The sequence below is a fragment of the Mandrillus leucophaeus genome, unplaced genomic scaffold (assembly GCF_000951045.1).
Source record: "Mandrillus leucophaeus isolate KB7577 unplaced genomic scaffold, Mleu.le_1.0 Scaffold49, whole genome shotgun sequence".
In the NCBI taxonomy this organism is placed as follows: domain Eukaryota; kingdom Metazoa; phylum Chordata; class Mammalia; order Primates; family Cercopithecidae; genus Mandrillus; species Mandrillus leucophaeus.
In genome coordinates, this window is record NW_012105253.1 from 2,942,983 (window position 1) to 2,959,523 (window position 16,541).

General features: G+C 36.4%; 1 protein-coding gene across 3 annotated transcripts in view; it reads right to left on the reverse strand.

Moving 5' to 3' along the window:
• LOC105550525 (putative RNA-binding protein Luc7-like 2) overlaps positions 1-16,541 on the reverse strand; it is a 111,263-nt gene that overhangs the window by 53,579 nt on the left and 41,143 nt on the right. The window contains exons 2-3 of one of the 3 annotated variants that reach the window (XM_011995467.1): positions 5,802-5,878; positions 1,087-1,181 (exon numbers count right to left, since the gene is read on the reverse strand). In XM_011995467.1, coding sequence (XP_011850857.1) covers positions 1,087-1,181; positions 5,802-5,853 — 147 coding nt within the window. In that variant the 5' untranslated portion in view covers positions 5,854-5,878. Of the gene's footprint in view, positions 1-1,086; positions 1,182-2,767; positions 2,842-5,801; positions 5,879-16,541 lie in introns of those variants that run through there. The other 2 variants (XM_011995465.1, XM_011995464.1) reach the window with 2 other exon arrangements.

Below are 16,541 nucleotides of genomic sequence, written 5' to 3' on the forward strand. Positions count from 1 at the left end.
TTTTTAGTAGAGACGGGGTTTCACCGTGTTAGCCAGGATGATCTCAATATCCTGACTTCATGATCTGCCTGCCTCAGCCTCCCAAAGTGCTAGGATTAAAGGCGCAAGCCACCGCGCCTGGCCAGTATTATACTTTAAAATAAACCTAGGCTCTTTTTTTCCCATTAACATAACAGTTTCAACTCTCTTTCCTACTGGAAAAAGTCAAAGGTGTTTCCTGTTGCATATGCCTTGATACATATCTCTTTGGAGCACGTCCTTAATTTTAACTCTTCCTATCAAAGAAGAAACCACTCATTTGGCTAAGAAACTCATTGCTTCTGAAAAGGCAAGTCAGAAATCTTTCTTCATTTCAGTCATTTCTGGCAAATGAGAACTAAAGCCAGCTCAAGGTTTAGCCCCTACTAGCTCCCCACCAGCATCAGATGCAGCTATGAAGGGAAGCTACTTGTAATCATTTCAACCAAATCCAAAAGTCAGAGAATCATATTCTTTGTTCCATATTCCAACAGGTCTACCATTATGCAGTTTATCTTCCAAATTAAAACAATGATACTCTAAGATCAACATCTCTGCAGACATAGAATCAAAATTGAGCTTTACATTATTAGCAGGAGCACTATTTTAAGTGATAATACTCCCAAATTAAGCTGTGTGGATATAAGTATTTACTAATATATTTCCCCACTGATTCCACAATATAAGTGTGTAAAAATCTCAACAAAAATATATACTGTACTAGATAAAAGTCTACTCTGTTTAACAGTAAAAGGAACTACTTTAAAAATAATTTTATTTTTGAACTAAAAGTACAAATGCTATATAACTACCTCTGTATTCCAAATAAAACATGCTTTTAAAAAATTGCTGTAAAGAATGGAAAATATTGTAAAACAAAACATATCAACCACTTTTGTGAGGAAACCCATTACTGAAGATTTAAGTAATCATCCTGAATAAACAAACAATAAAGGATGCAAATCCCCCCTCACAAGTCAATTCTTTTGACACAGAATTAAAACTTTATCAAGTAGTTCATTACTGCAGCATATCAGTAATCAAACAATACATTTAGTAAATACATACAGTTCCAGAAAGGACATCATGAGGACAACAGTTGAGAAGGTGACTCTTGCATACTCTGTCATCACTGAATTTGATTCGTTGACGAGTAGTATCTCCTGTAATATAGAAGAGTTAATAACATTCAAGGTTAGACAACTGGAAAGTATTATTCTGAGAGCCCTACTATTACTAGCTTTTTATGTGTGGCTATATACACACATTATAAATCAGCTCAAGAGGGATTAGTTTTTATATACATCCTATAGAAAAACTATTTTAGACAACATGCAGTTGCAGTAAGTGTACTGCATACATAATTCAAATAGTCAAAGTGAGAAAGCAATGCATTCTGTTAAATAGAGTACTTCAGAAAAGCATAGGATTTTAGAGCAGGAATGGACTTTAAAGATTATCGAGTCCAACTCCTTCATACTGCAGATGAGAAAACTGAGGCCCCGAGAGGTTAAGCAACTTGCAGACCCACTAAGAGAGTTTATACTGGTATACAATGTTCCCTTCTTGACACTAAGCATTGATATATTTTTATTTACAGTAATTGAAAAACATAAAAAATAATCTTGCAAACATTGCATACACACTGCGAATCCCCACTGAACCCCAGACGCCATTTCTTCCACTATTTTGTTCCAGCTGAAGTGTCTCCCTTTTGCTGCTGGGAGGAGTTAGAGAGGGTAGAATAACGCGTTTAAGAGCGTACAAACCTGGAAGAAGGACTTACACACCAGTCAAACAAAGGCACATTGCCTAATGAAACGTTAACTTTAATGCGTCCAAAGGTTCCATACCTCCAAGTTTTATGTAGTCTGAGCTTTTCTATGCTGCCAAACTGGGTATATTTAAATTCATTCTGTCTTCATATAACACAATACACCTACCTCCTAAGCAAAAGAAGCATCCAACCTGCTTATCAAATATGGCTATCTACTCAAAACGTTAAAGAATCTAAGAAAAAGAAAGGTAACTAGCTCCAATAACAAAATACAGATGTTAGTTACAATTTTTTTGCTTAGAATCTCTTCGGAAAGACAAAAGAAAAAACTCATAAGGATGTTTCCTTTCTACACAGAATAAGCCCTAAGAAATGTAGGTGTTTTATTTTAGCCTTAAACTGATACACTATCGATGAATGAAAACCTACTGGTGAAATACTGAAGCGAGAACTATTGGTGCCAAAAGAGATATAAATACCTCCGTACTTCACATGATATGCCTGGAGCACTCCAAAAACTTTCGTGTAGGATGTGATTCAATCATTTAGTTTCTGTATTTTCACATGTAAGTAACAAAAAAGATTAAAATTTTACCCCTTTATATGGTCATAGACTAAAGAGCTTAACTTAAATTCAACTAAATACTATCATTTTTAGATGGGGTAAGATTTTGTTCAAATTGTTTTAACTTGGTTAAAGATATTTTCAAAACATTCTAATTTGCAACCAGGGTATATAAAATTTTAACAACAGTAATTTATAGTTAAAACGATGGCTTCAGAGCAGTTCAACAATAGGTTTTCTAGAAGCTCGTCTCTAGTAGGTTATTTTTGACACAATTTGGAATATTCAGTTTAGTGTTTACGCCTGCTACTATAATGAAAGTTATTTTGATGGTCCTTTTTCCTTTTAAACACAACTGCTTTTGTTCCACATTCATTAACACATCTGAAAAGTTAGCGATAACTCACGGCTTGGCGAATGCGGGGCCTTTCTGACACTCCCTTGCAGATTGAGGTAGGCAGGCATAGATACATTGAACCTTTACAAATAAAACAAGGGGCCAGATTGTTCATTTTGTATAGAATAAACTCTGCCAGCAATTTCAATACAGCATCTAGAAGTACATGTTGACTGTAAAGATTCTTTTATATAAAAACAAAAGTGAACAAAATCAGGGTGTTTCATTTTTAAAATACTGACTTAACAAGCATAACCCCAGATAATTGTTTGACTGACTACAGGTAAAAGTCCAAAGCTGGAACTCTGGACAATGTCTTTGAACCAAGTGGGGTTTTAAAAAATTATGTCTTTAAAAAGTATGTTTCATCAAGATTTTGGTGAGGACCTCAAGCTCATGTTAGAATGGTACTATGATAAGCTCATAGCAGAATGTCAATGCTATTTAATTACAGGCGTTTTGCTTCCTATCATTTAAGAAAAAAATTTCATTTTAAATCTGTACCCTAATTATATTAAGGAATTTTAAAATGATAAAATTTTAAAGTTGAAACAAAAAAACAAAACAAAACAAAAAAACCCTTATGTATCTATTAGTTTTCCTGCTAAAAGTATCTAAATGTTTTGGTAATGCAACAGCAGAATCATTTCAGTGCTCTGTTAAACTAATGGCTCAGGCCTTAGAATAAAATCAGTATTCATGAAGTTTACTAATCAAACATTTCATCAACTAGAGTAACTAATTTCTGCTTAACAACTTACATTCAAATATTAAGTTAATTGTGCCCTGAAGACACAGCTATCAGTTAAAATATGAACAATTCCTAGTAGGAATATAGCAAACCAGCAAGTATCCCTAGTGAGCTTTTTCGTGTTTTTTAAAATTTTTATGAATACATAGTAATTGTACATATTTTCCCTGGTGAGCTTTTAAAATCAGAATCTGTTTCTATAAATGCCAAAAAGCATTTTAAAATAACTTCTCACTGCAAATGAATGGGTGCTCCATAAATATTTGATAACTGTAGCAAACACAACAAATACAGCTATCAAACAGCAGCCATTATAGAAATCTTTAAAACAATGATATAATAAAACGCTTAATAATTTGAGATACAGAAATACTCTGAGAGGGAATAGCAACTGACTGTTTATTGGTATTTTTAAAGTTCTGCTTAGGGGACTTTAATAAAGGTTGACATTTTAAAACAATCTGGCTGCATAACCATGCAGTACTTAACAAAATTATTTGGGCTTATTCCATGGAAGTACAATTCAGCTAAATCAACAATGATTTTTAAAAGAAAAATGCTGGTATAATTTGGTTTCTGTCAAGATATCTGGCCCAAACCATGTTTTTCGTAAGAAACTAGGTAAAACAGCGCCTACTTTATAAAAAGAAGAAAGAACTGCAAATAGGAACCAAATCACCTTATAATAAAAGAAATTATTTTCAATTTAGTGTGTTTTATCTTTGGGTTTTGTGGGCATAAAGTTATATAAAAATAACCTAAATTATGGGGGGAAAAAAAGTATCCTGTCACACTGACATTGGATCCAAATCACAGAATCAAACCTATCAGTGACCACATCTGCTGTGCTAGGCAATGGAATTACAAAGGGGCATATAAGACAAGCTCTCTCCCCACAAGGAGCCAATGATTTTGCTAAAGAGATAGGACATACTAATTTTAAAAATTTTTTAAATTTTTTTGTAGAGACAGGGTCTCACTACGTTGCCCAGACTGATCTCCAACTCCTGGCCTCAAATGACCCTCCCTCCTCGGCCTCCCAACATGCTGGGATTACAGGCAGGAGCCACTGCACCCGGCCAAGGATATATTAATGGAGTAATAAGTTATAATACAAGATAACATGATCCAAGTATCAAATGTATGTTTCAATTAGGTAGTACTTCAGGAATTCTTAGACTAAAATTACCACCAAGAATGGAGATATTGGGAAAAGCTTCATGCAGTAAGTAGCCAAAATTCGAAGGAAAGACAGGACTTAGATCAAAGGAAAGTAGAAAAACAAGCACTACAACCTGGAGTAATAGCTTTGACAAAGCTTATAGAAACAAGGTTTGGGGGGACAGTCCTAAGTAAACCGTATTTGGCTTTGGCAAATGGCTTCATGTAGAAGAATTGCAGAGTTGGGATCAGAACAACACTTTTTGAGTAACATTTGATTTCTTACAATTTTCATTTTTTAATCCAAATTTTTAGTGTATAAAGTAAAAAAATAAAATAAAATAATATAATGGAAGAGAAATCAGACGAAGTTACTTCTGTCAACAACAAAAAATATCCCACCTATAAAACCATGGAGATCTCTCTGTCCTATAACCTCTACAATAGTTCATTAGGCCTTGTACATAACTACACAGCCAAGTTTTTAGAATTAGAAACTGGATTTAGAACTCTAGCAAGTGTTTTTCATTTTAATAGAAACATCAACTTTTCTAATAATTCCTATTTCTACCAAATTCTCTGCCAAGCAACAACTCTCTTACCTCCCTCTTTTGTTCAACCCCTTCATGAGTTTCATGAATTATAATCTTTGAGAACACCTGAGTCACAAGTACACAATAAAAATGAGGATGCATATTATTCATCTCCAGGTCTGTCATCAATGTATCAGAACCTAAGGTGGTACTGAGGCAGTCAGTTCCATTCAGGGAATATGGACAGGTCACTTTAAAAAGAGGCCTCCTCTCTAAATTTGACTCAAATACTGCTATTCTCAAAATCCCCTTCCGTATGTCAGGAGGGAAAAAAATAAGCCCACTGTAATTCCCAACACTTCCATTCTATGGTCCTGCCTTTTCTGAAACTTAATATATTAACACTTAAATTTTATTAGTAACATTACAACCTTAGCCTAGGTAGTATCCGACATGATTTTATACGTTGCATGCTATCTTCCCAATATCCACCCCCTCCCCCCAGTACTACCCACCCTCTCCCTCCCGTACAAACAAGAAACCAAATCAACTTTCATAGATTTAGGTGCTATTTTAAAAACATCAAAATTTTACTTTACCCATTCTCTCCGATGCTCCCTGTATTTTTTTAAGCTGTGAGTGGATGACCATGCTATGTGATCAACAACTGTGAAGGCTAAGCAAAAGTGAACTGAGTTTAGTATTGTAATTTCAAAAGAACCTTAAAGTTTGTAATATTTGACATATTTAATGGTATGCAGAATCCTATTTTACTGTACATTATCAGGCATTCATGGCAAGCAATTTATAAAAACAATCAGTATTTATTTTGCACAGAATTAGCTTAGAGCTTAGCTTAGGAAAAACAAAGAGGGAGGAGAAAATGCAACAGCATACAAAGCAATGGAGACACTCCCATGTCTATAAATGGGGGCAGGGGAAGGGAAGCCCTCCCACATTCTCTAGTGTGGCAACTGAAGCCCTCCCCACAGGTACACTAGTTAAGGGTCACGTGTCACAGTGGGCTTGGGATAGGACAGTTTCCTTCCCTCTGAAATAAGATCCATAACCCTTCAGTGAAAGGAAAGCTAGAGCTCAAGAGGTGTACAACCAAAAGCTTAAAGCTTGTTTTTCTGACCCCTTGAATCCCTAAATGCAGAGAAATGTTCCTCCCTCTTTTTCCCTCTAATTTCCTCCCTCCATTTCTTCCAACATAAGCTGCTGAGTTCACATATAATAATGTGGGAACTGTACAAAGATCCACGGCCAATTTCTAGTCTAGCCCAGGGCAGGAAGAGATCTAAAGCAGTGCACAAGTAAAACCTTGTGTCACTGGGCACGGTGGCTCATGTCTGTAATTCCAGCACTTTGGGTGGCCAAGGCAGGCAGATCACCTGAGGTCAGGAGTTCAAGGCTAGCCTGGCTAACATGGTGAAACCCCGTTGCTACTAAAAATATAAAAATTAGCTGGGTGTAGTGGCACATGTCTGTAATATCAGCTACTCAAGAAGCTGAGATGGGAGAATCACTTGAACCTGGGAATTGGAGGTTGCAGTGAGCTGAGAGCGCCAGTGCACTCCAGCCTGGCCCACAGAGCAAGGCTCTCTCTCTGAAAACAAGCAAACAAAAAACCCTTGTGTCTTCATGTGGAATCAAAGTAAAAGCGATGACTACTGCTGCACAGTAACTATTATACTAAGGAGCCAATCTGATCATTTTTACACCTTCCTCAAACTTTCTCACCCACTCTACCAAATTCTCCCACCTACCTTTGTTGTTCCTTTAGAATTCAGCTTAAAATCCACCTATACAAATCCTTTTGTAATTAACCTTTTAAAAAAACATTACTCCCTTACTACATGTTCCCTTGTTCATACATACACTCAGTTTAACTCACTGTATATTTAAACAGCCCAAAGTATAGGGTTCATTTTACAAAAGGACTCATCACCATGTCTTAACATAATAATACAGATGCTTTGAAAACATTTAATATGTCTTGATCTATGTAAAACTTTCCACAAATATATTTATTACATAAGGGAAGAAAGATTACTATGCCAAAGATGGCAATGGGAAAAAACAATTATGACAGTCTGCCTTCCAAATGTGACATCAAGTAATCTCTAATAAAACAAAGCAGCCTTCCTTTCCTCCAGAAAATGCAAACACAAGGGTGCCACACAGCTCAGAAAAGTTATCCTTCTTAATCTTCTGGTTCATATGGTCCCACAAGTTTATAATCAGAAATAAGTACTAGTATCACCCCCCACCATAATCCCCACGACAAGCCGAACATTTTAAAAATGCAATGCCCATTATAGAAGAAATTTCCAGAACAAGTTCATTCTTGCTGGATAAGATCAAAGATTAATAACATTTTTAAAATGTTAAAAATCTGGCCCACTTGTCTGTGAAAATCCGTATCACAAGATTATAAAGAATGAGACTGGGAAACAGCCTTGATAGTAGAAGAAAAAGCTCGTAGGATCTTTTGAAGCTAACCAGAATAGTGATGATGAAAATGTGAGAACAGGAATACTAAAGAATCTCCATTCCAAGGGCTCTATTCCATGCCCTGCACCTATCTTCTCTCACTGTATTAATATAAGCAAAAGGTCTTGGCAGCTGGCAGGGATCAATGCCATCATGTTTTGGGGGGTACCTGCTTTAGGAAATCTATCAGCTTATTTCTCTTCTTAAATTTACAAGAAACACCAGAAAAGCCTGAATAGTTACTTTAAGTCCTAAAATGGGTTATAAAGAATTTAAGATACATGGCATAAAAAGTTGCAGCCTGCTAAATTTTTTATGTTGATACTTACTTGCAGAGCTGCAATTCTGATACAGTAACAACTGCACTCTGGATAGCTGGTGCCTTCCTATCATCCAGAACTTTCTATATACAAAATTACAAGTAATGAAAGCTATCTTTTGGCTACCAAGCAATAGTTGAAAAGATTCAAAGAAAAAGTGACCAGCTGATTTATCTATTAAAAAAGACAAGTTCTCATGAGCTGGTGATAGTTACAGAAGCCAACTAGAGCCTCTCCAAATCTAAAAGAAAAGAAATAAAAAAGAAAAAAAAAGATGAGGATATCAAAGGACAGAGGTGATAGACAACCCAATGATAAAGGAAGAAGTTAAAATGAAAAACAGATTGCCATGAAGGAGACGTGCGCCTTAAAACTAAACACCGCAGAAATACCGCGTCACAGTGAATATACAACAAATTTACGAAAAGGGTTGCCTCTGGGGAAAGGACTGAGACTGTGAAGGGGACCACAAAAGACTTTATTTGTAATGCTTTATCCACTTCTTCCTAGTTTTTGTTGTTGTGTTTTTTTTTTTTTTTTTTTGAGATGGTGTCTCACTTTGTCGCCCAGGCTGGAGTACACTGGCACCGTGTTGGCTCACTGCAACTTCCGTCTCCTGGGTTCAAACAATTCTCCTGCCTCAGCCTCCCAGGTGGCTGGGATTACAGGCACCCACCACCATATCCAGCTAATTTTTATATTTTTAGTAGAGACGGGGTTTCACCACCTTGGCCAGGCCGGTCTTGAACTCCTGACCTCACGTGATCCACCTGCGTTGGCCTCCCAAAGTGCTGGGATTACAGGCGTGAGCCACAATGCCCGGCCGCTTTATCCACTTTTTAAAATTTGACAGAAATATGCAAAATAACATTTGTTCAATCATATAGATGCTTGTTTGACCTTTGTACTTTTTAAAACATTTTTTTCAAATGCAGACACCTATCATAGAACTTATTACTTAAAAATAAACATTCAAGTGTAATTATTCATTCCCAACAGATTTTCAGTCAAAAGATGACAGAAGCAAATTATGTCTATAATCTCTAAGAAAAGGAAATAAAGATATAACTAAAGCAACTCAGCAACCTGGGGATACTATGCAGTTAAGAATCTATTGCTATAAATAATTACTATACCCTAAAGCACACCAACCAATACATATATAGAACACCATGTGCAGGGAAGCATTCCCTCTAACACCATGGAGTAAATTAAATTGTAACAGGACTTTTTCAAATACTCATACATGGTGTCCAGACTCAGGTGAATCGACTGCTTAGTCCTAGCAACATGCCCTGCCGCTCTGCTTCCATCCGTAATGCAGACTCACAGCCACTTCCCCTAGCATTTCTATCAGGCCTCTCTTTGATAAGCAGCTTCTCCCACAGTCAGGCACCTTTTCACATTCCCATTGTGGAACCAGTTGGTGAAATTCTGCAGAACCATTGACCCCCGAGGACCAAAGCACTAAAGGAGAGGTGAGAAATTGAGCTAAATGAGGTAATTTCACCCTGGAGGTCTAGCTGGACCTCTCTAGAGATCTCCTAGATCTCTCTGTCTCACAGGCTTGTATTTCTGTCCAGTCATTTCTGCTTACTGGCTTGGGTATATATATAGTTCAAACAGCTTTCCTTTCACATGAATACTCTCTGGAACAGTAATTTCCAAAGTATGAGATCTGCACAGAAGATGACTTTAAGTGTTACATGATTTTGCCAACATGACGTTTAAATACCACTCACTTAGAAAATTATTAATCACAAAAAAAAAGTTCCCATTTGCAACCGTACTTGTTTAATAAATTTAACAATTTCTAATTTTTAGCACAGGAACCCTAAGTGACAAGAGTCTAGTTAACAAAACACAATAATTACTATACTTTAGGGTATAGTAATTATTTTGTTTTCATTGTATTTATTTTTATGGTGGTATAAACTTTCATTTTAAAATTAACTTAAAATTTTTAGAAAGTGAGTTGACATAAAGGAAAACATTAAATAAACAGAAAACAGTAAAAAATAATAAAGGCAAGGCCAGGCATGGTGGCTCACACCTGTAATCCTAGCACTTTGGGAGGCCAAAGCAGGTATATCACTTGAGGTCAGGAGTTTGAGACCAGCCTGGCCAACATGGCAAAACCTCATCTCTACTAAAAATACAAAAATTGGCAGGGCGTAACAGTGCACACCTGTAATCTCAGCTACTCGGGAAGCTAAGGTAATCGCCTGAACCCGAGAGGTGGAGGTTGCAGTGAGCCAAGATCAGGCTACTGCACTTCACGCCTGGGTGACAGAGACTCTGTCTCAAAAAAATAAATAAAACTAAATAATAATAATAAAGGCAATAAGTGTGACAAACATTTGGGAAACATTTATCTAGAAGAAGGTTTCTCAAACTTTTAATGTGTATCAGAATCACCTGGAAGGTTTCTAAAAACATAGATTACCAGGGCCTATTCCCAGAATTTCTGACTCAGTAGGTGGATCCAAGAATTTGCATTTCTAACAATACAAAGTGATGCTGAGGTGATGCTGAATTGCTGGTCCAAGGACCACACTTTGAGAATAACTAAACCAGAACAGTGACCAACAAGCTTTTTGTTAAAGACTCAAATGGTAAATGTTTCAGGTTTGCAGGCCATATGACTCTGTTGCAACCATTCAACTCTGTTGTCATAAGCCAAAGCAGCCACAGACAATATGTATATGAATCGGCATGGTTGTGTTCCAGTAACACTTTATTTACCAAAAGCAGGAGGCCATAGTGCCAGTCCCTGATCTAAAACATACCCTCAAGTAACTTTAACTATTAGTTAAACGATTACAGTTACTTTAAGAGAAGAGTCTACCGTTTAAACAAATAGCAGGGCAGAATATAGAAAAGAACAGCCAGGTAATTACTATAGATACTATCCAATAATTATCAATTAACTCTTAAAAGAAAAAACTGGGGTCTGCAGAAATCTAAGGTATTAAGAAGATTAAAAACAAAAACCATTTACCATATTCAGGAGACAAGATTCAGCAAGGGCAGCTGGTTAAATTCCTTTCATGTTGAGTCAAGTAAGTCAAACATCAGTTGTACATGGTTCACAACTACATTGGAACATATGGGTCAATACTGAGTGCTTTTTGGAAAAGAAGTTTTAATGATTCTTTTCTATGCTAATAGCAAAATATGACATTCAGTTGAATGGACTTCATGTTACTTTCTGACGGCTTTGACTTCTCAAACTCCTAAGTTATTTAGTTCAAACAAAAACATGGAGCTGCAGATGATTTCAGAGTTTTTACAAATTACTTTTCTCTATATCCTCAATAATCTTGCAAAACTGATCTATGTTGGCCCTGCCTCCCAATATCTACTCTAGCTGCTGCGAGTGCATGAGAACCTAAACAAAAAGGAAACAGAATAGCTTTTCTGCAAGTTCTGAATTCACAAGATTCCAGTCAGAAACTTACCCTCATTTACTCCCTCATTCTTTTTCCAGCAAGATGTTCCAACTTCATCTTCTTATAGTTTCTTAGTAGACTGATTAAGTTATGTCAAACTGCTTGTTTCCTCAAGAACTCTACATAGTAACAGCAGCAGGCTTAAGGATTCAGTCCTTTTCAAGCATTTTTCTGGAATTCCATCTTTGGGGAGTACCTGCCTCCTTTAACTAGTCTTGCCCACTTACTGACCTTTAGTTTTAAACCTGTCTTCTCAATCCTCCTGCTTGCTGAACTCACAGCAACTTTAAGCTTCAATGCGTTGTATGAACCACCTGTTACTGAAGAGTACCTGATTCACTAAACCTGACCTTGATCCATGACACCTCATGGCCATTGAATTCCTATTGCCCATCTTGAACATGTAGAACACTACCGTCTATCCTTATATGACAACATCCAACCTAAACGAAAATAAAGAATTTACTTGCTCCTTATAGAACTGATGCAGAAATAGACAAAATGATTTTTCTTTGTTTTGCTTATATTTACCTGAAGTAAAAGAATGTCTCAGAAGCATATGCTTACTTGAGGAGAGCTAAACAACTGTAGAGAATCCAGGAACGATGCAATGTTATATGAAGTGATACTTTTATTGATTTCTGGGCTGCTGTGTAGATAGAAATATTATTCAGAGTTCAAAATGCAAAATGAGGAAAACTTTTCTTTTTTCATTGATTCACTATGCAGGTGCTTTCAGTGTTTTGGATATGCCTGAAACTCTGATAAAGTTAAACAGTTAACTGAAACTCAGAGAAACTACTGTTTAATCCTATAGAATTCCTTATATTAAAGAATTTACAAGCTCTAGACTAAGAAATATCCTGTTGTTATTTCAAAAACGTCTGCTTATACATTAAAGGCTCCGCCTCCTTCACTTAAAATGAACAATCCAAGTGGAATAAAAGAATGGCTTATAACTCACCAAAAAATAATATGGTTCATTATGTTAATGAGAAAAAAATTAAGAGAAAATGTTTTCAATGTTGATGAAAAGTCAAGGAACACAGATTACAGTAAAGATGATTTTATAAATAAAATCCATTAAAGAACGCACTACTTCAAACTTTGGTTTCGTAATTTTGCAGAAAGGCACAAATGTCATACTATCCTACAGATAATACGGGTATGTATTACTAATCTTACATTAGCAACAGGTAAATGGCTTTCCTAACTGTATTTTCCTGGGTATGAGATGAGTGTGAGTATCCTTTCAGTTTTATATCCCACAAACTATAACTACTGTACAACTGATCAGCAAAAATATTATGATTAATATATTAACTGAGGAAGTATATCCTACAATTTAGAAAGATTACCTACAATTTAGAAAGATTAACATTTAAAATAGTTAAAATTATTGAAAGTTTTAACTTGCCCAAAACAGTCCCTAACCATAAGGGACAACTAATGATGCTATAAAATTCTATCTAACGTTCCTAGTCTACTTGTTGTTTTGGAGGGCAGGCTGCCACTCCTGGCCTATTTTAATCTTTCAAAGGTGGTCTCTGCTCCCATTTAAAGGTAAAAGCAATTAAGAGATACAGAACCCTCAGAATTACCTTCTGTAACTTACCTAATTTCTAACCTTAAAATGTAATCTAGGCTGGGAGTGGTGGATCACCTGAGGTCAGGAGTTCGAGACCAGCCTGGCCAACGTGGAGAAACCCCGTCTCTACTAAAAATACAAAAATTAGCCAGGCATGGTGGCGGCCACCTGTAATCCCAGCTACTCGGGAGGCTGAGGCAGGAGAATCACTCGAACCCAAGAGGTGGAGGTTGCAGCAGTGAGCTGAGATTGTGCCACTACATTTCAGCCTGGGCGACAGAGACCTTGTCTCAAAAAAAAAAAAAAAACAAAAAAAAAACAAACAAACAAAAAAATGTAATCTAAATCCACAGCCTCAATTTTATTTAATTCTTATTGCATGCATCTTCCTAGACTTTGCTGGGATCAAGACCAGAGACTTATGACCAAACCATATTCGTTGGCAAAGGGGCTTTAGCTAAGGAACATCCTTGCAATTAATCCAACTGAGCAAAAATGATCCTAGTCTGTGTGAGGGGAATGGGTTCTTCCAATCGTCACACAGACAATTCTCAAACTGTTTCTTGGATTTTCCTGTGCACCTCTTCCCTGCTTTCAAATAGAATGAATATGTTTAGGGAAAACAAATTATCCCTCTCCCCCGTGCTAATACTAACAACTAAAACAGAAAGATATTTATAAAATGTAATGAAGCATAAATAAGATAAAATAAGATACCAGTAATTACTATCTACTTACAGCTCCTCCTTTCTAAAAAAACTTAAAATATATTTATTTTTTAACATTTCTGAGTATAACATAGGAAATTATTTGGTTTCCCATATAACAAATTACAGATTTAACTTGAGGCAAAAAAGGTTAAGTAAGTGACTTACCCAAGGTTACAATTAGAGGTACAGCTGGGGCTAGAAACCAGGTCTCCTGAGTCTCAGCCCAGTGCTCTTTTCCTTAGCCCATGATGCCTTATCAGAAAAATCCAAATACAGTCAGACCCCCAGTTATATGGGTATGAGTTACACTGATTCACATATACAAACTTTATATAGTGTGACCAATGTTTCAACTCACGCGGTACCCTGCTTCCACTTATGCAGTATGCCAGGCATCGGCACGATTTTCAGTGGCACACAGGCGGTTGCCACCACCAGGGCCCTAGGCAAAATTGCAAAGAAGGCAGAGTTTGTCTTTGGCCCTCCCACTTCCCTTATGCATTCCTCTCCCACCTCCTGGCAGTCCCCCTGCCCAGCCTCCCGGCACCATCATGCTGCCCTCAGATCGTCTAAAGCCCCCAACTTCCACCACTCACCCAGGAATGCCCTTTCTTGAAGTGCCCAGTGATCCAAAATTACCTCTCCAATTCCCTGCTAACAAAATTCCTACTCCTAAGGATTCCAGTGAAGTTTAGGTAATCTAAATGATTAACTGCTTTATGTAATTCAAGTTAAGGTATATTTAACTAACAGACTTAAATCTCCAATGAATTTTAAAAGGAACTAATTAAGAACTGTTGGGAAAGGGAGGAGGAAGAAACCTTGAGGGGGTGAGGAGGTAATGTTTTCCCAAAGCCCCAGGACTCTGTGCCACTTCAGATTCCTTCACAGACAGGACACTAAGGGCTGAGGGGGTCACTGCCACCTTGAACCCCACTACCAAAAAAGAGAGTAGCTGCTTTATAGTCTCTGGAATTTTTTTTTTAAAAAAGGACACAGTTGCCTTAAATACCCTCCTACCTACCTTTTCCATCTCTCTCCCACCTCCTGGATCCCCATTTCCACCTCTTAGTGCCAAAGACACCCAACAGCGTTCCCATAAGCTGTTTGTGTGTCCAATACAAGGCTTCCCATTAAATGGTTTCAAATTACATGGTGTTATTCAGGGAACGTTTCCATGTTCCCCTATCCCTGGGTAACTTGAAGTTGACTGTACGCTAAAAAAGAACAATCCTAATTATTAAAAGTCCTGAATCATAAAATGATATATATAAACTCAATAAATGGTAAGAAAAAAAAAAAAGTTCTGATTCTTACTTTGCATATATAGGATTTTGATATCTAAAAAAAACTCCACTCAATTATTTTTCTTTGAAAGTAGAATACTTTTTACTTCTGACCCAATACAACAGTGAAAATCCAGTCATTTCAGCTAAACAATACTGTGGACTCGTAAATATGAGTTCAATCATAAATCCTCTAAGTCTGAAGGTCAAAAAAAAAAAAAAATCCAGTAACAGACACATAAAAAAATACACAAAGTGGATTTTAAGAAATCCATGTTTCTGCTGACTACACACACAGAAATATATATATTTAAATTTAGCTTTGCAATACTAGACGGGCTGCCTAATTCAGAAACTTATCAGGAGATGGTTTACCTTGATTCAACTACCCTCCCAGTAAAACTAAGAAATCCAATCCATGAAGAAGATCCCAAAAATGGTATCCATCAAGGATTAAAAGGATCATGTAAAGCAAGTCTTAAATAATTTCTTTAATTTTATTACACAGATTATTCTGTTAGCTAGGATCCAGTGAAGCCCGTTCCCAATACCCTCTCTCATGTTGGAAAAGGAGGAATGTTAAGACATGCTGCAGTGATAAAGCAACCATTCTTATTTAAACGTGAGAAATGGTAACAGTTAAGTTTCTCCAGTGGCATTTTTAAGTTAATGTTAACTTTCCATACAAAACTAATTTCCTTCACAATCTTTCCTCTCTACACAACAAGTAGGTTTGTCATCTACACCTATTTGTCCATATGTTCTACAAAGAAGTTCCCAATATGGGTTTTTATTAAAACTGAAAATGTGAACACTGAAAAGCCACTCTATGCGCTGCTGAAAGATTTGAATGCAATGAAGTTTTTAAAATCTACTCATATTTTGCTGTAAAGCACTCATGTAAATTAAAAGAGTAACTTAAAAACTAAATTTAAGATGTGCCTTTTCTCTTAAATCAATACACTTAAATAACTTGTCAAGAAAAAAAGCATTTCCTAAGTGGCTAAGAAACTATCTGCCTCAACAAACAACACATAAAAACTACCAAAGATTTTGCTGTGTTAAGAAAGTAATGAACTAGACCTTTCCTACATATTTAAATGGATTTAAGTTGAATTTGAGAGTACATTACTAATTATCATCACCAAAAAAGCAATAGCATTTCATCATTTTATTCAGATATTCTCTTTATGACAAAGGATAATCCAGCAATTAAGGGCTTTCTATACAGAATCTAAACTAAGCGCCTGAAAGGATCTTTGTTCTCCTCAATTCTACTTCACTGGGTACCAAATTTTCAAAATCGTTCTATTTGGGGCACATGCAAGATTTGTCAATATTTACTGAACAAAGCCTCTATTAAATTGTCTAACAAAATGGAGGTCTCTCGGAAAAACAGGCCATAACATCTTCCTTCTCACAAAATGGGGCCAAACACACCCACTTAAGAAACCATGGTTTGGGTCAGATTTTCCATAAAAACGGTT